General features: G+C 40.4%; 2 protein-coding genes across 15 annotated transcripts in view; one reads left to right on the top strand and one right to left on the bottom strand.

Moving 5' to 3' along the window:
- Window positions 1–2,967, bottom strand: part of itpkb (inositol-trisphosphate 3-kinase B) — a 41,411-nt gene extending 38,444 nt beyond the window's left edge. Inside the window, exon 1 of the mRNA XM_085431548.1 lies at window positions 2,903–2,967. The gene's annotated coding sequence lies outside the window, so the exon portion shown is untranslated. The remainder of the gene's footprint in view (window positions 1–2,902) is intronic.
- Window positions 2,473–27,662, top strand: part of epb41l2 (erythrocyte membrane protein band 4.1-like 2) — a 52,706-nt gene continuing 27,516 nt past the window's right edge. For 4 of the 14 annotated variants that reach the window (XM_085431537.1, XM_085431536.1, XM_085431535.1 and 1 more), the window contains exons 1-6: window positions 2,490–2,689; window positions 20,721–20,959; window positions 21,132–21,317; window positions 22,850–23,101; window positions 25,702–25,806; window positions 25,964–26,006. In XM_085431537.1, coding sequence (XP_085287663.1) covers window positions 20,735–20,959; window positions 21,132–21,317; window positions 22,850–23,101; window positions 25,702–25,806; window positions 25,964–26,006 — 811 coding nt within the window. In that variant the 5' untranslated portion in view covers window positions 2,490–2,689; window positions 20,721–20,734. Of the gene's footprint in view, window positions 2,690–2,753; window positions 2,774–3,242; window positions 3,306–20,720; window positions 20,960–21,131; window positions 21,318–22,849; window positions 23,102–25,701; window positions 25,807–25,963; window positions 26,007–27,662 lie in introns of those variants that run through there. The other 10 variants (XM_085431542.1, XM_085431541.1, XM_085431540.1 and 7 more) reach the window with 6 other exon arrangements.

Raw genomic sequence — 27,662 nt, 5'->3', positions numbered from 1 at the left:
CTGGCTGTGAAAATGCTGAAGTTCTCATTGTAAATGCCGTTGTATTGTGTAAATTGGAGCGCAAGTTATAGGTTTACTGGGAGGACACAGCTATCCACACTGTGAGCCTTTCTAAGGAGCAGAAAGCAAAGAGTCCACAGCTTTGCTGGGTGCTCACCATGCACTGAGAGGTTTCTGTAGGACAGAACAGGAAGGGATGAGATAATCAACAGAAGAGAGAGTGCTAGGAGAGAGAGAGAGAGAGAGAGAGAGAGAGAGATACAGGCACCATAGATTGAGTCAGGCTGATTAGGTGCAGATTCAAGTCATAAGATTGTCTTAATCTCAATGCTGGATCTATTTCTGCAACATGGGACCTTTGACAATCAGGTACACTTTTCAAGCTTTTAATATGCCTTCAGGGCTATAGAAAACCTAACTGCTGTTTACTGTAGTTTTTCTTATTGCGATCTTAGTCTTAATGGTGAGCCACACAAATTTGAATGTCTTAGAAGCAAGAAAAACGTTGACATTAAACTACACAGAGACAAAACCAGCCTTTTAGTAGTCTGTTACAGGGCCGTGAGATAAAAAAGGTTGAACACTTTAGGCACAAATGAAGGTGACTTTAACAGAGTGTGAGTAATTGTTGCGTTGTCGATGCTGTGAGGGGATGGGCTGTGTATGGTCTTTTTTCCCCATGGCTGGTCTGGATGACTCATAGGTGCAAAGGAATCAGCTGTGTCACCTTCACTGATGAGCAGACTCAATGAAACAGGGTTGTGTAAAAACCTAGTTTACCTATGCATATAAAAGCATGAACTCATTTTCTTTTTTTTTTAAGTGCATCCATGTGCAAATGTACTGGATGTAGCTCATAAAATAAACATGTGGCTGTGATGTGAAATAATGCACGGGCTTTAAAGAAGTTTCTGATGCACTGAACTTCTCTGTGTTTCATCGTACATGCTCCTCTGGACTGCTTTGCTGCTGGATCAATGCTGCTTTGCCCATGGTGAGTCCACTGAAGCACACACTCCACTCGCCTCTCAGTTACCTAACTGGGAAATCCAGTCATCTTTTCCAGTTGAGAGAGTTTATGTCACACTATTTTCACCAGTTACTAATATTTCAATCATTCAGCTTTATCTTTTAGTTGTTTAAAATCTGCTATAAATCACTGCTGTCTTTGTGTGGCTGTTTACTCCTCTTTTTGTAGATGTCAAATCTGCATGCTGCCTTACTCTATAAGCCAATTACTTGAGCTTTGTTAATCTGGGTGTGCGCATTGGTGTTTATTTACGGGTGTGTTTAGCAGCAGCCGTGCTTCACATTATCCCCCCCCTCCTCCCCATGAATTGGAAATAAACTGCTTATGAAAGTGAAATGGAGGCTAAAAACTAATGCGCTTCTGTAGGATGGGTTAGAAATCACGAGGAACTGTAATTAGAAATAAACTAAGCAAACCCCAAGGCTAAGCATGTTAATAATAAATGCATAACTTAAAAATATAGTCTGTATAAATAGTTTGCCACAGAAAAACATGTCTTGACCAACTCACATGCAAAATTTTAGAAACAATATTGAACCCGTATTGCATCATCTTATTCTTTTGGCTGCTCCCTTCAGGGGTTGCCAAAGTGGATAGTCTCCCTCCATCATACCTCTCTCTAGCATCCTCTTCTGCCACACCAACCCTCTGCATGTCCTCTATCACTACTTCTATGAACCTACTCTGAGGTCTTCTTCTTTTTCTCCTGCCCGACAGCTCCATCATCGATATATTTTGTCCAACATATACCACCATCACCAAACTATACATCATAGCAGGTCTCACTATTCCTTTGTAAACTTTCTCTTTTACTCTTGCTGCTATTCTTTTGTCACAAATCACCCCTGAGACTGATCTCCACCCACTCCACTCTCTTTCTCCCCTCTCGTGCACTGTCTTGTTGCTTTGCATGGTTGACTCAAGGACTTTAAACTCATCTGCCTTCACTACCACTACTACTTGTATCTGCAGGTTTTTCCTGTGTCCTTGAGGTGTGACTACTCATATGTGCTCCACATGTAGTTAAGTCAAAAATATGCATTACTGGACTTTACAGAGGTCTGTGCATTTTCCTGTTACTTTATGGCATTTGGCAAAAAACAAAGTATATTTTCAACTCAAATAAATTAAACCACAATAAAAAAACAGTTAAAATCATTGGCTGACTAAATCTTTATTTACATTTTATTAACTGTTTAAAACTGTTTTATTTTCACATATTAAGCTAAAATTCGTCCACTCTTCAATGTCAAGTCTAAATAAAATTAAACCAGTCCCCAAAAAGAAGTAAAAAATATCATTAACATTTGCGTCCTCGAGAGGGCGCTACTCCGCTACATTTGTACTACCATATCCGCACTGAACGTCCCACTGACGCTAAAAGACAATACGTGCGACCAATCACATATCAAGATCTAATACAGTAATGGCTCTAAGCCAATGGGAGCTTGCGAAAAGATGTTTTTCACTGTATGGGGCGGGCCTTAGTGGATGATGGATACGTCTGCTTTGAGCCCTCGCCAAATCTTCGGTGTGGACTGTAGTTGAGATTTTTGGAGGCTGAGGTAGTGGGACATTCGCTATTTTTTGGAGGAGAACAGAGCACGAGTCCACATTTGGGAAAGTCTCCTCATACGCATCGTTGGAGATTAACAACAGGTAACGAATAATTTGGCCTCTTTTAAATCACGTGATTTCTACATCAGCTACTGCAGATGATTCATCGCGTTTTGGGGGTATTTTGTACGTAATATATCGGTAGCGTACTTAACCTGCGCAAGTACCTATTGTAACCAGACGTAGTTGTTCTAACAAGGCAGAACAAACACCGCGTTTGTTACTGAAAGGTGTTATTTAGAGTTCTGGTCATACCTTCGCTGTGAGGCGCTTCATGGCGCCTATCTCCTTCCATATTATCCCTGTTATCACCTAAGCTACCTTCATGCCCCTTGCTCCTCGCGCGCGGATGTGTTTAGGTAGTTAGCATCAAAGATTTTGTGAAGCAGGTAAAAACCTGCCTAGCTTACATTGATTATCTAAATGAATAGACCGAGTTTCCTTACTCGTGGTAGCTGCATTGGGTTTTAGTTAGGTGAATGCTACCGCTGAGGTAACGGTAACTTCACATTAACGGTTGGTTCGTCTAAACACGCCATGGTAATCGTTGACTATTCAAACATCCGGCTCCGTTTTTGCGGGACAATACGTGTAGCTCCTTCCTGCCGCTAAGTTAACAAGTAGTATACGGAGATTTAAAAACACCACGCTGTTCAGAGTGAGTATGCAATTACATTTTCTTTCTATTTTTCTCCAGTCATTTGGCTGTGCTGACATGTGCTTTTAAAACCGTTTTCAAATAACTGGTATTTGTTTGATATAGTTTCGTGTTCGTGACTGGTTCACAAAGCTGTCTGGGAAACGCAGTCCACGTTGTTTGTTTACTGCATTTCAAAGAGGTTTTTAACCAGGGGTTTTAAACATAAGGCCCGGGGCCAGAATTGGCGCGGCAACTACTCCAAGCCGGTCGTTTGGACAGCTTTGGAAAATGTGTAGGTGGGGATAAATTTTGAACTTCATCAGGCTAAATACCCTCCTAGTGGTCATTTAAACAACTTTAAAATACTTAAGTAAAAGATAAACAAAAAAGTTCACGTTTTTTCACAATCCACTGTGGAATTTTCTTTTTTTTTTAAATAAATAATTTAATTATTTAAATTAATTACAGGACACTGGACATTTAGTTACCAGTTAACTTTTTGTGCAGTTTTACACATTTATTTCTTACAGTTTAGACTCAAAGAGATGTGTTGAAAGACTTCTTTCATTTACTACATGTAGAAAAACTGAGAGGTACTGTTGAAATTCCACCTTCATTACTTTTAATTTCAATAACCTTATATGGCCCAGTTAATATAAAGTGAGTATGTTGCACATGATGTAAAATGAGCTTGACGTCTCTGGTTTAGGCTATGTTGGCTTGACAAAATACAATTGTTGCTCTCATGACCAGGATATTAAAGAAGAAGTGCTATTGGTGTAGTAACATAAATCTGTCTACATGCAGAACAGTACTTGTGTTTCTTATTTGCTTTCTAGACAACACCGTAGAATCTGTGCTTTGACGTATGGGAAGGACGTAGCTACTTTACAGACAAATGCAGGCAGACTGGAAAGAGCCAAGATTGTGCTGACTTGTAAAAACTCGGTGGCAACTAGCAAACGTATCTGTTCATGTCTGTGTGTTCAGTGCCACTGTTAACATTAATGAAGTATGCTGCTTTTCTAGAAGTTATTCTTTAAATGTCTCCTTTTGATCATAAAACACATCCAATATATCCACGGCTATCTGTGTTTGATGTTTCGAAGTACCACAACTTTGAGCAATACACACTGACTAATATTAGGACATCTAGCCATGTACTTGGGTTCCTAAGTGTCACTCTTAAATCTAATCATACGCCATAGTATGTGATGTCAAGTACCCATGACCTTAATCAGCGCCACTCCGCTTGTGGTGTTCTGCTCTCTATGTGAAAGGAAGGTAGGTCAGATAGTAATGAAGGACATCAGGACAGAGATAAAGTCATGGACAGTAGATAGTCCCAGGCTGTGCCCCTAATGCATACACTGGGATCAAAGGCCTAACTATTGTTGTTTCTAAAAGTAAATCAGTTTATTTCCCAGGCTGCAACAGTTGTTGTACTTCCATGTAGCTGTGAAGTTTTTTTCATTCAGTGCAAAGATTTTTTGTAGGCTAGAGAAGACTTTGAGGACTTTAGAGCACAGCAGGCCAATTCTGCCCTTTCATAAATATTAGTGTGGTGACATACCACTTTAGATTCTCAATAGATTCAGGCCTGCCTAGTTGTAGCTGTTGTTGGCTAAACAGATGGATGCAGTGTCATTGCGCTCACAAGCTAACATAATGGTGGAGGTAGGAAGCTGTTGATGTGATTCTTATTTCTCAGTGTGGTGTAGGCCATAGTAAGTGTAGTCAGTGATAGCCCTGCTCGAGAGGTAGGTACATTCAAAACAACCAACCACTAACTTTTTCTTGTGGGTCTCTCAAACATCACTCGTTAGTTATTTATTTTGACACTCACCAAAGACATTTTGACCTTCCGCAAAATGAAATTTACCAGAATGGAGATAAAAAAAATTTTTTTACCAGTTTGTTTTAAAGTGCGTTGTAATTGAACAAAGCTTAAAATGCATTTTTGTTTATCAGACGTTTCTATAACTATTGATATGCAGATCAATCATTCTTTGTGCCTGTTTCCAGCCCCCAAAAAAACCTTGTGCAGGGCAGTATGAGGATCTTTTAATTTCATTTATTTATTTATTTATTTATTTTAATTTGGAAAAGGGGACCTGATTATACTTTAACATATTGATACATATCCATGTGGGTTGCGTGCAGAACAACCAGCATGTCTGGCTTTTCTTCGGTTATTTAAAAAAAACAAAAAACCCCTATGTGTGGACTCTGATGATGCCGCACCTCATTTGACTTGGCATGAGTGTTTATTCTAATATCATGAACAGAACGTAGATTTTCCAGTAATGTCGTTTCCGTTGCTATGTATCTCTGTTTGAAAACAAAGAGCTTGTTCAGTCCTCATGCACACAGCTACTGTACATTAACAAGAAGAGTTTTTGGAGCTACCTATCAGCTGAAGATTTTCTTATGAGACAGCTGTGTTCTTAGAATTAAATGCAGTTTCTGAGCTTCTGTTCTCAAATTAAGAACGGACACCTATACAATTTAATCCAACCTAGTACAACATCAAAAAAGCAACTGAGGAAATAAAATATTATTGTATTTGGTGATGCATGTTGTTTTGCTTTGCAGGTGTTTAGGTTATTGTTGTGTAGCAGCACATGTTGCGCACTTAGAGGCAAGTATAACGTTTCAGTTTTTAAAGCTTTCATGATTAGCAGCCACAAAGCCACATTTTAATGGGATTGTGCAGTGGAACATATATTAGTCCACATTCAGTATAAATTTTGGTGCAGACAGGAAGGACAATGTTTTGTAAGCTGTAAAGGGAAGCCCAGAGGCAAGCGTGTCTGTTTCTGGGGTGTGTTTTTTCCTGTCAGGCTCCTCGCTGCGTGTATAGTTTTATCTATAATCATCGGTGCCATGTTCATTGTCAGGCTCTCAGGATGTGCAGAACAGTGGCAGCTCTGTCAAACCCACTAATGAGAAGCCTTAATTGGTTGTTCTGGTGGGAGAATCTGCTCATTAGATCTAGCTGGAACTTAACTCTGAGCTTGCTGGAGTGCAGAGTGCAGAAACCTTGCATTTCCTTTGGCTTTTGTTTTTGATTGTGTTTTTTTAGCTGCTTCCGCAACCCCTGTGAATATCTGTATTGTGCATTCTGTGTCAGTTTACACCCCTAAAACCTATTTAACTGACCCACATTGACATCAGTTAGTACTAGCCCACTTCAGTATTAGATGCATTAGATCTGGTAGCAAATATAATAAATTGTACACATTATCGATCCCCTACTGTTATCAGTTGCTTGCTAGCACCTCTCTAATAAGCAATCTTACTCTTCACTTAGGATGGGTGTACACAAGACTCAGGGGAAGTAAGCATTTTTTAGATAGTCACTGCAAGTTGAAAGGCGTAATGAAGGAACACTGACACATGTAGTGAGGAAGTAAGAGTCAAACACAAGAGGAGAAAGAGGGTGAGAGTGCCAGAGAGAGTGAAAGATATTGCTTAACCATTCGGAAAGGCTATGGGAACATCCATGTGTGTGTGTGTTTGTGTGCTTATGTGTGTTTTCATCCTGACCCTGTGGGTTCAACAGAACTCGTCACATCAACTCAGACGCACACAGATAATCCTGCTGTCCTTCATCAGTTTGAATGAGTTGTGCCGTGTTGTTTTTATAAAGTAGCATATATTGGGGTGGGGGGGCCTTCACACATCCAGGTGACTGCAATTTTCTTACCCATTTTCCAGTGAATGAAAGTAGTTACTATAACCACAAAGCACACTCTGAGGCTTTCATCTTCTCCATGAGTGTAATGACATTTGGGGCAGTCACAACAGTTATTAAGGTGAACATATTGTACAGTGTGGCAGTCAGCCTCCACAGGCAGGTATTATCCTCTGTAGCTTTCACAGCCAGCAGGCACCACAGGACTCCGATTCACACAGAGAAGATCACAGAGGCACGGATGAATGGAAACTGTAATGCAGTGTTCAGCTTATTACCGCCACGGAGACGGTGAGTAGAGCAGTGTGCGGAAGGGGAATGAGGGATGGAGAAGTAAAGGGCGTGTTTGAAGGAGAGGGCAAAATGGAAGAGGGTAAGGTGAAGTCGTTTTTTTGAGGTTTAGCCACCTAAATGTCAAAAACGTCACATTTTCTTTTCTTAAATGCAAGCGTCCCTTGTAGTAGAATGGGACGCCCTTGTGTTGAAGGGCAACATCAGAGAAGAAAAAAGAAAGGGCAAACTGCCTTCCCTGGCAAGTGTCAAGCTCTGAAAGAAATGATAAAATAAAAACAGAAAGAGAGCGTGGGCCTGTGGATCTGGCCCAGAGCCAGACATAGTTAAAAAGAGATTAATCAGCAGAGGGTCACATTCTCAGAGAGAGGCTGAACAGACCAGAGGCAGTGGCTTCATCTTTTGAAAGCCACAGTTTGGGTCACAACACAAGACAGTCTTGGCACTGAGAGTATCAGCTAGAAAAGGCTGGTAATATTATGTTCTTGATACTGATATCATATCTTGCGGCATATCCTCAGGATTGCTTCCTGAAACTTGACAGTTGAAACTTGAAGATTTTTTCAGGTTAATCTTCTCAGGGATCACTTCCATCATCTGTAGTTAGGTACTCTAAAAATCTATTCAATGAAAAAGTATAAAAGGCAAGCAAAGTAGCATAATGCATGATGACCTAGGGCTGTGTAAATAATCTGAACATGGATTAAAGAGTACTGTTATATTAATTATCAAATGTTCATTTGTTTATTTCTGTGAGTGCAGCCACACTAACTTGTTCTCATTAGCAGCCACTGACATGCTCTGGAGTTTGTAAAACATTTTGGAAAGAGCGTATTGAACCCATTGACTGTGAATTTGTGGGAAACTAACAGAAAGTAGGGTCAGTAGTTTTTCTCATTAGCCAGAAGTATTTGTGACAGAGTGTGGTAGTAAGGAGCTCAGAAACTGGCAACGAACAAAAGTCAAACATAATACCCAGTTTGTACATAAATATTCAGGTAATGAGACTTCTAAAGTCTTAATCAAAGTTATTGATACTTTGCTGTTTAAATTGAATCTGCCATTTTTCTTTCGGGATCTTAATAATCAAGACTTATCTTGATGGATGTACATGGTGAGGACTAGTTGACAATGTCTGTTTGTGTGCATCTTTGTGACGTCAGCACCTACTTTTTCTGCTAGCTATGTGCCTGCAGTCATGTTTCTGTATACAACTTCACTAACTTCAGCATGACTAACTTCACTAGCAAGTATCTCTGCTCTCATTAGTGATGTACCTGTCATATTTGCCATGTACGAAAGAGTCTTGTTTTAGTTGCCAGCCTTGACTCTAGTTGCCCCCACCCTATATGTTTAAAAGTGAAATAGTACTGGGTCCACTCTAGTAATACAGCCTAGTATATTTATACATGAACAGTATATTTATACATGAACCTGACCCATTCAGATGTTGTTAATGTGGGATCTGTGGTCCTATGCTGGTGTACATTTGTGTAGGTCTTTGGCTATGCAAACTGAAGGACTATGGGTATCCAGCCATGTGTGGTGGGAATGCTGATTGGTTGAAAAGTTTGTTTGAACAGGAAAGAATGATGTTGGAGTTCACCGCATAGAAGGGGGCGGAGACAGCATGAGAAGCACAGACAGTTGTTTTTACCATTTGAATTTGCATCACGACAAAGAAGTTCATTGACTTTTATGACTTCTTTGTTCTGTTTGGCAGGGGCTTCACCATGACTGTAGAAAATATGGATGACCTCATAGGTTACCAAAAGTGAAGCCAAAACATGTCAACTGCCTCTGGTTGTTTGGCTATAGTATCGGTCATGACCCCCGACTCCTACGTGTTAGCTAGCAGGTCCTGCAATTGTGTGGTTTCACTGTTGTACAGGAAAGGAAGTGGAGCCTTGTTGTCAATCATCTATACAGTCAGTGGGGCTAAGTTAAAGGACCAATAACAGTGCAAACACATGTTTAGAGTGTTTAGAATATCCCACTGTACTGGATGTTTTACACGATTTTGACACCGTCCCCCTGGTGACAGTACACTACTACAACATACAGATGATGGTCCACAAAGGAGGCTTAATGGAAAAGATGTCTGAAAGTGGCGTCAGAAATTCATAAATACATGTTGTTTCAAACTTTGTTGCACTTGCTTTTCTGCTAGCTACCTGCCTGAAGTGAAGTTTCTTTATACAAGACACCATCCATAAATTCTGGAAGACAGCTTATTACTATAGTCCTCAAATCTGACGCATGTAAATCCTAATGGAGTTTTAATCTTTAAATCTTCTTTAAAATGACATATTACCCACTTTTCATAGTCTTGGGGATAAGTGTTTTTTTTAAAGCCCATAATATGACCCTCTTATAAAGAAAGAAACAGAGGTCCTTTTTGACATGTAGCCTTTGTGTCATACTGTACTAGCAATGACTGCCAAAATATTACTGTAAGGGAAACAAAACTTCTGTATGACATAACACAGACACACATGAATGTACGGATGTTTTGCTCTGAGTAATTTCCTGTTTTGTTTTTTTGTTTTTTGTAATTTTTTGTAGATTTGTGGCAGTTTCTGATGAAAGTAGGATACGTTAAACAGGTACTCAGGGAGATGTGTAACCAAAAATGCAAATTAAAAGATAGAGGTATGGGAGATTGGTTGGAGGGGGAATCGGGAAGAGAGTTACTTCCTGTTTCCTGGTTGGAGGTCAGAGGTCACTGATCTGAGATTTAGCTGAAATAAAATGACTTAATAATCTGCGGGGTTATGTCATTTGCTTGGACAATAAGAGATGGTCACATAAAGATGTGTGACTATGTGTCTTCACTTTAAAGGCAACACGGCCTTGCAGTAATTGAGAAAATGGCACAATGTTCTGAAATTGAGGACATCTTGCAGTGTTCACAAAAGGGATGGCTAATTTTAGATTTCAGGGTTAAGGTTAGTAGTTACGAAATGAATGGCAGGGAGCTGTGATGGTGGTGTGTGCTCATGTTGCAGTGGTCTGAATGCTCACTGTAGCATGAATGGAGAACATGCTGATTACTCCTGACGAGGGCTGCTGATTCTTTTACTTGTCGGTCACTCTGTGGATAATTGTCTTTCCTAATGCACACAATAGTCTTTTTAGTCTATAAGTGATCATAAAATACAAAAAACCCTCTCATCACAGTCCAAAAACTGCTTATTTTATCTGAGCAACTCAGTAAAACTATGCTCTTATTAGTATGTGAAGAATAAAAATCGGCAAACATATGTAACCAGTATGTGTGCCAAACAGACTAAATGGTTGAGGCATGGCATGTTTTGGTAGTTTTCTGACAGACTGCAAGGCTTTTAGAGTCTTTCTAATCAATACTTGATGAGCCGTGCATCCTCTTTAGGCTCTGGCAGAGGACTAGGATGTGTTTCGCTCCATCTAAATCAGCTTGCCACACAAGGCGACCGTAACAAAGAGCCTTGATGACCATGAAGTCATTTGTTTTGCCAGAGCACCTGTTGTCACCACCCTCTATGGGATATACATTGCCATAGCAACACCATACCCACAGCTTGTTGAGCCGCGCAGTTTCACCGTGGGTTTCGCTCTCTTCATCTTTCACTCATTCTTTATCACCTTCCAGCTAATGCCTACCTTTTTCCTCTCTCCCTTTCCGTCTTTTTCACCCACCTCCCCCCCTCTCTTACACACACAGTAAATTGTATCTCCTCTCATGTGCACTTGTGTGACCCACCCATACTTTCTCCCTTTGTCTCTCATTCACACAGACTGGGCACTTGCGCCTGACTGCTTTAATCGCTGAATAGGGGAGTTTAGCATTTCACAATAGCAGTTATGAGCTGACCCATTATTCTCACCCCCACACAGAAAGAGAGGCTCAACCCGGGAAGAGTAGATGCATGAAAAATACCATATAATATGATTAATTTATTGCATCGTTAGTCTGTGTTATGGCATTATTGCATAATTTTTGATATGTCATGATAATAAAGCAATAAATGAGACAATATTTTCATTAGTTAGTAGTTAAATAATGCCAAAAATGACAGCACAAAAGCCTTATATTCACAGGTTGCAGTTTCTAAATTGCTTAGGCAATGCTGCTTCAACCCCCGTATAGTAAAAGCATATTCCTGGTGTTTCTAAGCATTGTATAAAGAAAATATAATTTATACGTATGTAAATGAAACCCTCAAGTAAGTATTATTTGCAGGGGCATATAACATCCATAGACAGAGGTAATGGACTGAGAACTAGCACCTGTTGAAGAGTAGAGTTTAGTACATGAGACTTGACAGTAATGATATAGTGACTAAAGTAATGACATAGTATTGGTCACTTAAGAATTACCCAGGAGGTGAATTTTCATTTGTTAAGCTCAAACCAAAAGCAAAAAGGCATCAAGGAACAATTGTGTCAATGCCTGTGTTTATTTCAAGCCAGTGAGGTTGACATCAGGTGTAGTTGAAGAGAAAGAGAGTTGGGTGAAGGGATGACTGACAGACCGGCAGGGAGACTGACAGACACACAAACATAAACAGGGATTATCCTCTGTGTAATCCCCAGTTTGAGGGTCAGAGTGCAGTGTACAGAAACAGGCATGTTCTGAATTTTCACACCAGCAGTATGTGTGTACATCTGTGTGAGGGTGTGTCAGAGCGCAGTAGTCATCACACACTCAAAGCTCGTGTGTCTATTAGAGATGCTGAGAGTATGTTTTTACATATGTGTAAGAATCTGCTTTGTGTGTTTGTGTATGCATGTGTCACTGGATGGCAGATTGACAAATCATACAAGAGAACGGCAGAGATTAGAATTGTGTATCTGCTTGGTTATTTCAAAACAGGGCTCTGTAACTATCAGCTGTTCGGCTGTGGCGGAATAGTTTGGAAAGCTTTTAGCTTGTTTGGATGACTCGGAGCGATCTGCAACTTTTTAATTCAATAGGCACAACTGCATGCAGTTCCGTTGATTTCCAGCACTGTGTGTTTTGGACTCCATTTGACTCTGTCAGAAACAAGCTTCGCTGCTCAGTGAAATGCTTGAAAACATTTCTCAGTGCACAGCAAGACAACGGAGTGAACCACTCATTGACTCAAACAATGAAACAATGCAGCTTTGACATGAAGGTAGTCATTTTGCATCTATGTAAACAAGTTTTACATGTAGATAACACCTCTGAGTTTGTAGGTTTTGTAGCAGCATTGTGTCTAGAAAAACCCAGCTCAGCATTTGAATGATTGTTCTGATATTTTTTTTATTGACATTCATGGTGCCAGTGTGATGTATCCCACCTACTAACAGGCCACCAACAGGCCAAATTAAAAAATTATTCACTGAATTATCTCTACTTAATTATCTTATGAAGCAGCTAGAATATATGGTGCACTCACCATATTTTAATATACGTTGTTGCTCTCATAAAAGCTCCTCCTTGGTATAATTTGCAGTGTTTCTGAGTTCAAATAGACATAAGAAGAATGTTTTTGCCCCTTTCGCCTGGCAGCTGTGACAATCATTCAGCTGGTACACATGAAATGGACATTGTAGTATTCAAGAATTCAGTGTGAGAACAAATCAAGAAACGGGCCCTTTGTTCATCCAGCACTACAGCAGCTGATAAGGGGAAAGCTGGAGGTTTGTCCTCTGTGCTGTGACAAAGTCCTCTGCAGTAGAAAAAAACCTTTGACGGTCAACAGATGCTGCAGACTTCAAGGTAGTATTTAGCTAGCTAGTTTTGGCTAAATGAGGAATCTGGTTCTCACTGACGTTCCACTATATGTGCGTATTTGGGTCCGCTGCCCAATAGTGCTGCACCCCTGCTTCCACCTCTAGAGACCAAATCTTTGAAGGTACTATCTGTGCTGCAGAAAATAAGTTTTCAAACACTTCAGGGATTTGCGCTCTTATGGGTGAAGGATCACCACTCTGGCAGCTTTTTCTGATTTCAGCTTTTAGGGTTTGTTTAATTCTGTTCAATAGGAATAAAACTAAAACTTTTTGTCATCATAGTGACAGAAAGTTTATGGTTCTCAGGACCTCAAAACTAAACAGCTGTGATTATTATTTTCATTTTAAATTAAGTTTAGATTGATACCTTGATGAAACAGTAGGTCTCAGGGCAGTTATCCAGAATATTCAGTCAGCATGTTGAAGATCCTGCCAGGAGTGTTCTAGTAATCCAAAAAAGGATTAATAGGTATGAGTGGGGTTTTTTTTGTCTTTGCTTTTTTTAAAAATACAGAACTTTGTAACTTCCTGACATTCACCGAAATGAATGAAAATAATGCTAAGGATGCTATCAGGGCCTAGAAATGAGTTTGTGGAAAAACAGTATTTACTATTATCATTATTATTATTAGTGCCATGTATGGATTTTAACCTGCATGGGTAGAAGTTGGCTGCTGGTACTCCCTTTGCTAGCATTAGCTGACTTCTACCCTTTTAAGTTTTACTTTTACTTTTTAAATTTAAGTTAGTTAGATTGATAGCGAAATTGTGAACAACGACATCCCGATGTTCTATGTTCCCTATGTTAGATGCTTGCTGGATGACCCAATGACATTTGCTACCACTGGAGAGATGTTCATATCAGCAAATTGATCTAAAGTGAAGGCTTACTCTCTTTACTCATAGCTTTTTAGAAGCGTCGTGCACAGAGCTTCGTTCGCGTTGGCTGACTAAACCCGAAACACTCGCAACCATTTTACTTACTACATTTTCGTGTACTGCTTGCCGTCTTTCGTAGGTCACCGAGCTCGCTTGAATGTTCATTTTTGTACCATGCACGACAATATATGACCTCAGTTTCATGGTGGTATTAAAAATTATACGATCAAAAATTTTAAAGTCTGTAATTCAGTAATATTGCCTGACCATATAAGTCAAGTACAGTAATCACATGAAGAGGTGGAAAAGTCTTAAGTCAGTGTGTCAGTGTATCTGTTGCAAGTTGCAGTCTTCCTCATCTTTCAGAATCTGCCGAATCTGAGTAACTCTGCTTCATAGATGCATGCTTTGTGTTTTTCAGTGGTAGTATCATTGGAGGGTTGCTGTTGGTTCAGTGATGGTGGGAGTAGGGGGAGAAAAGTAGCTGTTGCGGTTGTTGTAGGTCCAGCATGAAATATCAGCTGCTAGTCTGATGTGCTATGAAACGGGTTTAGACACGGTCATAATCTCTATTGTCACGTAAGCTCCGTCCACTAATCTGTATTTTTGCTGTGGTAATCTCTTGTCTCCATGGGGATTTATTGTTGTAGAGCATGAATGCGGTTTCCATGGAAACCAGTTTGTCCTCTTTATTCTTTCAATTATGGCCCATAGAATCAGGAAGCGGGGTATGTTTTTATATTAGATTGAGGCTTGTCATATCTACTTTAGCAGATGAAAGTTAACAGAAATGTGTAGGCACTAGGTCGACGCTCTCTTTTCTCTCTTGTTGTACAGTTTAGCACCCACGCCTGTTTCAGCCTGTTGTAAATTTTTATCTCTTGGCCACAGTCCAGGCCAGGAAGTTGTCGTTACTATGATGACAACCCTAAAACCCAGTCAGACAGCAATAAAGTTGTAAGTGGAGAAGAATGTGTGTGTGTGTGAGTGTGTGAGACTCATGTGACAGCAGTCTAGTGTTTAAAAAGTGAGAACACTAACTCCCTACATGTGCGCATGGGTAATTTGGTAGAAGCAGGTAACGTAGGAGCATTTTCCTTGGAGATGTCGCCAGCATTAACTACTCTTTTTTTTTTTTCCTTTTTCTTTGTATTGTATATAAAATGAAGCTGGAAGGTTTGGCATTCTAAGCACACAAAGTAAAGGCTTAGTGTTTTAGTGTTTCAACAAAAGATTTTCAATATGAAAGCGAGAGAAAGACATTTTTTTTTCATGGTTTTTAAAATGTCATTGTTGGAAAGGAAGATGCTTAATTTCCTTTAGTGATAAACACTGTGAAGGAAGGAAGTGAAAGATTGTGAATTGATTGAAAGTACAACTTTGTATGAGCTTTTAGGCATGGTTTTCATGCCAAAAGATGTGAACAACAGTGTTGTGAAAATGCAGTTTTCATGCTAATGTCCATTAGTAATCCAGCATAGTAGGCATGTCTGTGAGATTGTTCGCTCTCCCTCTCTCTTTCCTTTTTGGATCCTTCTTCAGCCTATCTCCATTGCTGCTCTTTTCTCACACACTTTTCTTGACTATCTCCACCCCCTACCTTCCCATGCTCTCTCATTTTCTGCCCTCATTTCTCTGAGCAATCGTCCCGGGGGAAGCAGAGCTCTGAGGGAAAGAGAGGAGAGGATGTAGGAGAGAAAATGGCAATGACATTTTGTAGGGCAGGCATTTGCTAAGAGGTGGGAAGGGAAAGGAAAACGAATAGAAGAACAGAGGCAGAAAAAGTAAAAGAAAGTGCAAACAGAGGGTAAACAGAACGTCAGAAGAAGGAAGAGAGTTGCAGGGGGGGAAAGAAGGCAACAGAAACAACAGTAGGTAAGGTCATTAGTTCGTCAGTTAATTCAGCCATTCAGTCAACCGTTCATCTGTAAAATGAGAGGTGTAACAAGCTGAGTGAGGATTTTTATTATTGGCAGATTTCTACTGCTTTGATGGTCTTGTGCAGATCAATTAATTGAAGGAAGGTCACATTAAAGAGATGAGGCTGAATAAAATCAGAAAACCATATTTCTCTCAAGTGTGCAGCTGGCAGTGCTGTGTCTGAGTTTGTGTTTACAATGAATCTGCAGGCTATTTGTGCCTTTTTAGACATCTGGGTTATTTGAACGCTACTAATTGGCTGTGAAATAGGATGAAATGTACCACAGCACCCAAGCATTACAGTACATGCCTCTAGACAAATTCTGCATGAAAATCTCCTTGATGAAGCAACAAAACACATCTTCTGATGATTGCTTATACAGGAGATTATGACTCAGAGTGTTTAACCCATATTTGACCCCGTTTATAAGAAACTTGGTCACAGTTTCCTGCCATAAACTGTCAAGTGCGTATATATGTCTGTGTATTTGAAGCGAGATTGTAATGTCACTGGTGTTTTTATATGGACTGTGGGAAGAGGAGAGAAACAGGAGGAGTGTAGAGGGAGATAATACGAGTGGGTGATTGGGGGGGGGGGGGGGGGGGATTGAAAGGGGCCCCAGGAAGAGAGGAGAGAGATGAGTGCAGAGATTTAGTGAAAAAGAGAAAGAGGCACCCTGGACTGGAGAGCAGAAGAGAGAGTTGTGAAGAGGGTGAGTTAGATAGTTGTGAGAGAGGTAGAACAAGGTTGCTGGTGTTAAACAGTTGCGGATAAGGAGGGCAAGTTTAAAGCAGGCCTAAGTGGCCGTGACGAAGCTCCACTCTAATGCCAGCTCACACAAACGCACACTTAGAGCTGGCCCATTGAGAAACAATGTTTCAAATGAGTATGAACTGCAGTTGGTCTGTAGTAACAGAGCTGTTGTGATGACTGACATAGTGGAAAAAATAGATCTGTTGCCTCTCAAAATTGGTTTAGTCTCTTCGTGTCTGTGTGGTACAGAGTTATTTGGTTGTTTGGTTTGCATTGTACACTGGTCGTATTTTTTTTTTCTTTTCTGCCGTCATAGTTTAGTCTAGTGAGACTGACCATGTTATTTTAAATGACGACCGACTCTAAAATAGACTTTTCCAGTAGATGCTACTCGTTGCATCTGAAACTACATCCAAATAAAGGTTATAAGTAATACTTAATGTAAGTAATAACTCAATGCGAGTCTTAGAATCCAAGTCTTGTCACTTTAGTCGTCTTAGCACAAAGCCCAGGCAGTTATTTTAGATTGAAAATTTCCTGAATCTCCGGCTCCCTCATATCCCAAAATTGCTCTGTTGGAATAATATCTGGTGACTGTGGAGGCCATGTGAGTACAGAGAACTCAATGTCATGTTCATGAAACCAGTGTGAAATTGGTGATGATAGCAATTATTATTATTATTAGCGAGATTGTTGGTTTGTGTGGAGCTATTATCCTGGTTGCTAGGTTTAAAAATGGTGGTTGAGATTTTGTTTGTGTAGGAGCGTCTTTCGTGACTCATCAAGTAATCCCACTGACGGGCCAGTTAGTGGCTCAGATCACATGGTGCTCCGGTGGAGTAGGTACTAAAAAGCACCTGGTACCAGGAACTTCCACCTAATGGAAAATCTAAAAGTCAAGTCAAACCAATTAGGTGCTTGTAAAATATTCCCCACAACACTATATCATCACTGCCAGTCTGAACCGACGCAAAGATGGGATGGATCCATACTTTCATGTTGTTTGCGCCAGTTTCTGAACCTACAACTCAAATAGTGCAGTAGAGATGGAGACTGAACAGACAGGAAACATTATATGTTGTCCAATTTTGGTGAGCCCATGTGAGTTGTAGCGCAAATTTCCTGTTATTCCTTGACAGGAGTCGCACCTGGTGTGTTCTTCTGCTGCTCTATCCCATCTGCTTCGAAGTTCGATGTGTTGTGTATTCAGAGATGCTTGTTTGCATACCCTGGTGGTAATTTAAGTGGTAATTGGAGTTACCGTTGCCTTCCTATCAGCTTGAAGCAGATGTAACATTCTCCTCTGACCTCTGATATCAACATGACCTTTTCACCTACAATACCACCCCCCCTTCTTTTTTTTAAATCTATGACAATTCTCTGTAAACCATAGAAATAGTTGTGTGAGAAAGTCCCAGTAGATTAGCAGTTTGTGAAATATTTAAACCACTTCAATCACCGTTCTTACCCATTCTGATGCTCCTGATGCTCACCTTGAACTTCAGCTGATAGTGTCTGTATGCCTAAATTTACTGCCATGTGAGTAGCTGATTAGAAATTTGTGTTTATCAGCGCTTAAACTGACTTATCTTATTGTGTACTTGTTAGAGTTAGTTTTTTTTTTAAATAAAACAAATAGTCAAAATTTAGTAAGTTATCTGTCTAAAAAATAAAACAGCTTTGTGAGAGGATTGGAAGAAAACATCAAAGCATAACTTGTTCATTACGTCATCTGTGTATTATTTTTGTGTAAAATCCATCTCATAAATGTACTTCACCACTGGAGAAGTCAAACACATGGATGTGGAGATGAGTCCCACTTATCAACAAATGATAATATAAAAAAAAAATCACTTTTGTTGTGTAATGTCAGCATTTTAAAAGAACATTTTTTTAAAAAATCTTTTGTTCACCTGTCTGCACAGGAACATAGTGTCTATATCCTTTCTGATGTTTGCATGCTACACATACACCTCCTTCTCCCTTCCCTACCTCATTAGCCGATCATGCGTAAGGAGACCTGTTCTATTTTTACTCCCGCCCCCTCCCTACACACCACTGGTGCTGGGTGGGTGGGTGGGTGTGCGTGTATGCACGTCCTCTCTTATTGAAGGTGGCAGGGCAGAAAAAAGAAAGACGGAGAGCGGGTAAGATGGTCACAAAATAAAATGCAGACGATGTAATGAATAATAGAATCATAGGAATGAGGCCAGGAAAGCCTAGTCTGGGTGATGGAGAAAATAGGCTGGGAAAGATTCGAACAACTGAAAGCACAGTGAATGATGATGACTTTGTAGTGCTTGATTTATGGTTAGCTTTTAGCCTGAAGCTACTAGATTAAAGGAGGCTGTGTGTGCAGCCAGGTAGGCACCCTGTGTGGATGGATTTCCACATTCCTGACCTTAACATGTCCTTACTGTTTGTGTCATCGCCACATAGTGTTATTAACAAAATTTGCGTCACCGCAAATGAAAGTGTCTGTTTTGTGATAGGGTGTGTGTGGACAGGCTGCCAAAGATATTTGGGTTGACGAGTGTGTGTGCTGACTAGGGCTGCCACAAACGATTATTTTGATAGTCGACTAGTCACCGATTATTTTTGCGATTAGTCGACTAATCAGATCATCATCCATTAGCTTACAGCTTTAAGTGTTTAAGGTCTGTGCTAACTAAAAATAAAGACAAGATGATAGTTTATTAAATTTTAATGAAATTTGCAGATTGTTTCGGTGAAGTTTAATAAACTCCTTGCTTTCTAAAATATAACAGGACACTGGAGTATATTCTGGAGCATCTCACACTTCTGATAATCAGCTGTCTGCTTGACGTTTATTCAGCTGTGTAAAAACTATAACTTTAATCTCAGCCAAACCGATTTACTCAGGAACAAATAAAATACTAAAAAAAAAAAGCCAAACAATAACATTTTAAGTTATCCAAGTGACTCATATATATTTAACCTGAGTAGCGAAAGACGGTGGTGGGTTTGAAAACGATTTGCGGGGAGTCCGGTGTTCTCACGGCGCTAGTGAGCCTAGCCCCTGGCTCGCTAACGAGCTAGTGGGTAACAGATGTCTCCGAAAACGTCGGAGCGCTTTTGAAAATATGTGGTGTCCTGATAAACTGAGCCGATATTTGAGGTTTACACAGCTACATTCTCGGCTGAAAACATGTTAAACGTTTATTTTGTGACCCAGAAAGAATAATAAGAGTAACATTAAAACTAACTAGCTGCCGCCATTGTTGGAAACTGCGCTGGGCCGCGCTATGAATTCTGGGACACAGCTGCTTCTTCTTCTTCGGGGTTTAACGGTAGCTGACATCCTTGTACATGCAATGCTGCCATCTTCTGTTTCAGTCCGTTATTACACTCTTAAATCCTGCCACTTATTCCTGCGTCTTTTGTGATCGTACAAAGTTTCAAACGACGCGTCGACTATTAAATCAGTCGTCGACGATTTTGATAGTCGACGTAATCGTGACTAGTCGACAAATCGTGGCAGCCCTAGTGCTGACCACAGCTGCAGGGTAAAACCAGTGATTCACATTACAAGCGATTGAGAAATTCGTCCGCTTTCTCTTTCTGTGTGTGTGTGTGTGTGTGTGTGTGTGTGTGTGTGTGTGTGCGTGTGTTTGTGTGATTGTTTGTAACCAGCTGTTGACCCAGATGAAACTTATTGTGTTGCATAATGACTTCCCAAACCTTTGTGTTTTTCTTTACTTGTGTAAAAACACAGTTGATGTCATTCATTAGCAGCTGTGAGCCAAAATTGGCTAACTTATACGAGCCTTTTTATTTCCTATGACATGTTTACAGACATAAGAGCTTTCTATTTTGTTTTATAGTCTGTTTTACCTCCAGTGTAGAAGAAGCACAGATCCCTCTCAAAGGAAAAAGAAACACAGAACCATGTGGCTCATTTATAAATGACGAAAATGTTGCATGCCATGAAAAATTGATATTCTTGCCCAAATAAGTGGTTGAATTCGGTCAGGTTATTCAGAATTTTTCAGTAATGTACAAAATTTGTATAATGCAAGGCATAACCAGTAAGCTAAAACTAAAGATCTATTTATTGTGTAAGTATCTGTTTAATGTGTTGCTTTTAAAACTTTAACTCAACGCTCTTTCATCGTTGTCACTTTTGCTGCAGGTTGATTTGTCACCATGACAACAGAAGCGGGCTCTGAGACGGAGGTGAAGGAGAAAGCTGAGGAGTCAGCCGCTGAGCCCGACCAATCGGAGAAGGCCACGGAAGATTCCCAGGAAGTAGCAAACGCTGAAGTAGAGGAGAAGGAAAGAGCAAAGGTGAAGGAAAAAGAGGGGAAGGAAGGCAAAGGAATATCTCGATACCTGCCAACATGGCTTAAGAAGCAGAAGTCTCAAAGCCAGGTGAAACTGGGTTCACACTGTTGTTATGTTATATTGTCACAACTCTGTAGGGAATTTTACTTAAATTATTTAGCAACAATCGTTTTTCAGGCTCATTTTAACTGCTGGTGCATTAATGAACTTTTATGTTAGATTTAAATTTTATTTGGATTTATTTGGGTTTTTTGCTAAGACCTCCCCAACGAAGGAGGACCCCCCTACAGAGGAACCTGTTAGCGAGGTGACACAGGAAGAGGAAGGGCCTACCCCAGAAGTGAACGGTCACGCTGAGGAAGTGGAAGAGAAGGAGGAAGTCAAGTCTGAGCAAGTGAAGGAAAAAGAAGCAGAAACTCATTCCAACGCCAGTGCAGACACTGAGGTACTGCTCACGGGTTCACTACAACACTACATAGCATATGCTTTAAAGTAGAGTCAGAAAACAAGATATCTAGTACTGTCAGGTTATAATGGTGATTTCAGAAAAAGAAATATAAACATCCCTTAAAAAATGGTTAAGCTTATTTTTACTTCTTTTTAAACTATGCCTGCTTCCTCCAAAATCTCATTCTGTCAGATGAAAAGCTCAATAACACTCAGATATCTATATAGCATGCAAACTGAAGAAAAGATGAAAAATCCTTGATTATGTCCAAAGGAACATAATCTGTCTGTCACCACTTCTACATCTGACTAATACGTGTTTTCTGCCAAGTCAGTAATGGTTTCAACACAGTTCCACCAGAGGTGGAAATAACCATGATACAATATTATCACAGCACTTCACTCGTGATATGATATTATTGTGATTTTTAACATTTTGATATATGGTTGGTAGAGAGGTAGCTTTGTCAGGCCAAGTTTCCCCAGTGTCGGATGGTTTTTCAGTCGGACCGATTTAATGTCAGTTTGCTCGACTAATGTTATCTCAGGATGGTGATGCATGAGATGAGTATTACCAGAGTTTTTTACTTTATTTAATTAAATATTGATATTTGTTATTCCTGTATCGGTATTCTGTATGGATTTTTTCCACTAAAAAACAATGGTGCTAAAAATCTGGTATGAGCTCTCCGTTCTTTACAGCTCTACATCAGCTCATTGGCACAGTGTCAGTGGAAACAAAGTTTAGGTAACATATTATATTCAGACTTTTAGTATCAACCTTGTTTTATGTCAGAGAAGGAGACCTATGAAATGGGAGTAAAAGTATCCTGCAGCAGTTGCGTCGCTAATAACAGAATACATGTCTGTACCAGGGAATTGTGTGTACTTTACCTGATGGGCTGAGTGAATGGCTTTGCATTTCAGTCTCCTTATGCCTGTGGTAAATAAATTAAAAATCAGTATAGTCATTTACAAACCCTCATGGAAACACTAGACAGACTACAAGGCCAGTGTCAGTATTATTGTACCCTGTAACATATTCTTTAGCGGTCAGAGTGATTAAAGTTCCCCAACAGCATTCTGCTTTTGTTAACCAGCCACATATTGTGGTAAACACAGATGGTAAGAAACCCAACAACGAGATGTGATATTTTCTACAATGTTCAGACAGTGTTGATGTGTATTGACAGTTTACAGCAAACTGCTTAAAAATGCTGTTAAATTACCAGAGCAACAAAGAAACACTGGAGCATACACACACACACAAACTCCTTTCTCCCTTGTGCACATGCACACACATGGACTCTTGCATCCACTGATCACATTAAGCCACCCAGGCCCACCCGGTGACATCAACATTTCAGTGATCAAGCCAAAAGAAACGCCTGCCTTTTCTATGAGCAAATTCAGACTAGAGGGGGAATTACACACGGAAAGGAAAGTTTGGTCTCAACAAGTAATGAAGATATTCTTATGTTTTTAAGAAGATTGCAAGTTTATTTATTTATTTCTTGCAAACCCTGTTAGCCTGCCAAGGAAGAGAAGGTGGAAGAGAGTGCAGAGAAAAGTCCAGAAGAGACCAAGGAGACAACAGAGGGAGAAGGAGCAGAGGAGGAGACGAAGGAGAAGGAGGGAGCAGTGGAGGCTGAAGGGGAGGCAGGAGAAGGCCAGACCTCCATTTTCCAGTCTCCTCTTCGTCTGGTGAGAAAGAACAAGATGAAGTTGGTGGTGTGTCACGTGACCCTGCTGGATGGGACTGACTTCACCTGCGAGGTGGAGGTAAGACTGTGATAAAATTCATAGAGCAATACAACCACAGTGTAAAACATGGCTAGTGTAACCATGTGAGATCAAGATAGTATGTTATGGCTCCAAATATAGTGTTTCCACTTTAATATTCTAAAGGTTTGCCTGTCATGGTACAAGAGTTCTCACACTTTTCTATATCCATCAGCAGTTTCTTGCTTCCTTTGAATACTGTCCTTCGAAATGTAGTTTGTTTCTGTGATGTAAGGAGGTTCCTCCAGTTGTTGACAGAGCAGGTCGACACATTGTCCATCTCATGTTCTTATGCGCGTCACGTGAGTGCCAGTTTGTCAATGATGTAATCGCTAATAGGATGTAAGATCTAGTGTGTGTGCACGTCAGTGTGTGCCTGTGCATTTGAGTATTTAACTTCCTTACTCAGTGTGCAGTAATGGCAGAAGCACCAGCTCACATTGTTCAGGGCGTAGTTCAGAGGGATAAATGCATCGCAAAGCAGAGCGAGCTGCAGGGGCTTGCCTGGGGACTAAAACACATGCACGTACGCACACACTCCCACCAGATTATGGGGTCTCACAGATTAGTTTTCGGCATCTGTTCCTTCCTAACAAGCACGTGTCTTAGACCCCCTACGCGCACAGTTGGACATATTCATTACAGATACATCACACGTGCATCAGCCTTATAGTGTTTCTGTTGGGTAAGAGAGGAGTTTTTTGTATTTTGCTAGTTTTTAATACTAAAAATGATGGTTAATAACATGTTCACCCAAAGACATGCACATTTTTTAGCTGTTCCTCTCCTCACATTCACACACTCTCTCACATTCAGCGGGAAGCTGCTCAGAATAGCCACTGTGCAGAACCACCAGAGCTGTTAACGCTTAAATCTTTGGTTCAACGACCCCTGAACAGAGCGCTGACCATTTCCCTTGCCAACATTTTCCCATTTGGCTTGAGGGCTTTTGTCGGTAGCCTCCGTGTGGCAAACCTGCATCCTAATCTACAGTATGGCAACGCCCAGCAGCGTGCCAGTGAGAGAGTGCGCTTGTTTGAATAGAAGCTGCTTTGTTTCACAAGAGATAACGCTGATATGGCAACTAACTGCTATTGTCCTATAATGCACGCGCACACACATACGCACTCACACACATATCCATCCATGCCTCCCTCTACATGCTGGCATAGTTAGGATCGCGAGAGGGAGAGATGCACAATGCATTCCAGAGATTAAATTTTCTGTTTTGCCCAGCAGGGCCTCCAACACACACACACACACACACACACACACACACACACACACACACACACACACACACACACACACACACACACTCTCTCCCTGTCCATTCTTCCATCATCCATCTGTCCTATTTATTAACCCCTGGCATCAAATTCATCCCTGAGTAATAACTTAATGCATATTTTATTGGTTGTAGACCACTGAATAAAAACTCTAGCGAGACATTTTCTGACTTTGTTGAGGGTTTCAAAGAGGGAGTCTTAGTGTCACGTGGGCTTAATGCCGATTCTAAGAATTTTACTTAATGTTGGTTTCAGCAGGATTTTAGCATCACGTGGTTTGTAGTGTTTCATAGCATTTCATTAGGTACAGATGTTTCAGTTTTTAACACTGAGTTAGAAATATGTTTGAGCAGCAAGAAACAAACAGGTAATTCATCTTTTAAATGACTGTGGCTCTAATCCCATTTACATAAACTAAATACATAATCTATACGACTGCCTGTTGATATTTCAGTTGACCTCAGCCAGTGCCTTGCTTGAAGGCACTCTGGTGTAGACTCAGGGACTCTAAAAGGCCACGTTCTCAGATTTGCGTGTGCGTTGCGCATGTGTTTGACGGAGTCTAGGAAAATACCGCAGATGTTTTCAGCCGTCCCAGAACAAGAAGAAAAATGCACTCTTTCATCCCCTTCCTTTCACTCTCACCACGCTCCCTGCCCAGTCTATATGTCTCTCTGCTGAATAGCACTCAGTCTGTGCACCAGTGTTACACTGAGGCTGACTAACTGAAAAGAAACAAGCGTTATTTGATTATTTCATTCTTTCCCATCATTTTTCCCCAGCTGTCCACCCTCTTTCTGTCTGACCTTTTGTCTGCTTAAAGGTTGCGTGTGTGTGTGTGTGTGTGTGTGTGTGTGTGTGTGTGTGCGTGCGTGCGTGCGTGCACGCTTGCGCATGCAAGCATGGATGTGTGCTAAATGTCATTGTCATAGCTGAGTCTGGAGGATTTTATCGCTAACAGTTTTTTTTTTTAAAAAACTTTTAAAGGAATGTGTGGTCCAGATGGCGAGACTGAGAGAGAGCGTGTAAACCAATAATGAAACAGAAGAAAATGAAACACAAGGAAAAGAGAGACTCTGAGAGTGAGAGAGCTGTGGACAGGAATTTTACAAGTGTCTCATTTTGCCATAGTGAAAAGGTTATGAACTTAATCAGGGGTCCCGTGTAGTTCCAGGAATATTTCATAAGCTTAAAGCTTGATGTTTGAAACATTTTGGGGAAGAAGCTGGAAATATTAGAGTGGTTTATAATATTGTTTTAATAACAGCAGTTATAATAATAAAATAAATATAATGTTTTGTTTCTTTGCAGAAACGTGCCAAGGGTCAGTACTTATTCTTTAAGGTGTGTGAGCACCTTAATCTACTGGAAAAAGACTACTTTGGCCTGACGTACAAGGATAACCATGACCAGAAGGTTTGTATCCATAGACACACATACTCAGGGTGTAACAAATAAGTTAATAATGTCCTCATGAAGAAACCGCAGACATGGATGCTTTGATATTGTGTAGTATATATGGCAGAAGGTAACAGTCTTCTTTTTCTCTTTCCTTGTTCCCTTCTCATTCTAGTGTTGGTTGGACCCCACTAAAGAAATTAAAAGACAGATACGCAGTAAGTAGAACTTTTTTTTTTTTTTCAGGACGCTGACATAAAGACACTCAAGTCCGTCCGTCCATCCGTGCATCTCTTTCGCTCTGCCTTAATGACACAAGATGGCTTTGGTTGTTAGAAAAACAAGCATCTTTGTTATCATGTCAGCCAAAAGGCAATGAATAAAATATTGAGCTAGTAAAATGGGACAAGTGTCCACATATCAAAAGAAAAACAAACTGCATCACAATTAAGTCAAACAAAGGCACCAGAGATATTTGAGACCAAACAGCAGCAGTCTGGCACCCTGGCAGAGGTTACCAGGGTGTGATCGCTCTACTTTATTATTTATTGACCTCTTTATTGACTGTTGTTCATTTATCAAAGGGGGCTGAGGTGTTGGATCTCATCTTTTGTTGACTGACAGCCATTAAGGGTGTGGTATGGAGCAGTGAAGGGTATAAAGCTTTGTTTTATAATTGCATGCATGCAGTATGTCTGTGATAGTGGACAATATGCCCTATTTGTGACAGCATCTATAGTTTAATGAGAAGCTTAACGACAAACTGGAGATGAGCTCATCAAGTCACAGCTTCTGTAGTTTGTCATTGCATTTTTTTTTTTTCAGTTAAAAGAACTTTCATTTGGTGTTATTTCCTTGTTAGTTAATTTTTTAGATACAGTTTTGTACTAGCATTTCTCTATCACAGTGGTTCTTAACCTGGGTTCGATCGAACCCTAGGGGTTCGGTGAGTCGGTCTCAGGGGTTCGGCAGAGCCTCCACCGTAACATGCACGGCTCATTTTGTGCACCAATAAAAAACATATCTATGTCTTGAATTTGAAAAAAATCACATTTTATTTTTCACTAAAGAGGGGTTCAGTGAATGCGCATATGAAACTGGTGGGGTTCGGTACCTCCAACAAGGTTAAGAACCACTGCTCTATCATATCCACCTAAATCTAACATTTAAAGTTGACATTGATTTGTAATTGGTTTTACTGGGGTGGTGGACAACGAAGTAATGCCAGGTCAACATTTTTCTTGGTCATTCAGTAGTAATGCCTTGGGGGTGATGAAAGCAACCAAGTAAAGGGCATATAAAATCTATTTATTGTGGCACATTGCTTGCCATAATTGAGTATTACTAAGTATTGCAGATTGAGTAATACTCAGTCCTCCTGCAGCATTTTAATGGACCTAGACACTGCTGTTTCATATTGTCATGCCGGTTGGATCAGTCGACACAGTCACATGGACTGATTCAGAGTGCGATTCTGTAATTCTGAAAGTCACAAATGTTTGAAAATCTTCACTTCTTTTTGGTTGCTGTCCATTTCTTACTTCTCCTTTTTACACTATAACCAAAACAGGCTTTAACACACTGTCGTAAACTTGAATTTGCACTTTTAAGAGTGAGAACATATCATTTAGGCACATAAAATGTTTTTAATTAGTGCATGTTAGGTAGTTATGTCTGGGTGTGTTCAAGTGTGTGTGGCTGTCGCTCGTGGATGAGCGCTGTGCATCTGGCTGTGTGCTCAGTTTCTCCCGCTGTCTACGGATGTTTATGGCCAGAGAGAGAGACCGTACATGTGGGCTGATGTTCATTTGAGTTACTCATATTGCCTGTGTGCGTACACAACACCACGCAAATGACAGGGTTGGCACAACTCT

Source organism: Copadichromis virginalis, linkage group LG15 (assembly GCF_057382275.1).
Source record: "Copadichromis virginalis isolate Kocher_CV1m ecotype Utaka linkage group LG15, C_Virginalis_male_GT1.1, whole genome shotgun sequence".
Lineage (NCBI taxonomy): Eukaryota > Metazoa > Chordata > Actinopteri > Cichliformes > Cichlidae > Copadichromis > Copadichromis virginalis.
Note: the sequence above shows the minus strand (reverse complement) of the source record. Positions and strands in the feature narration are given on the sequence as shown.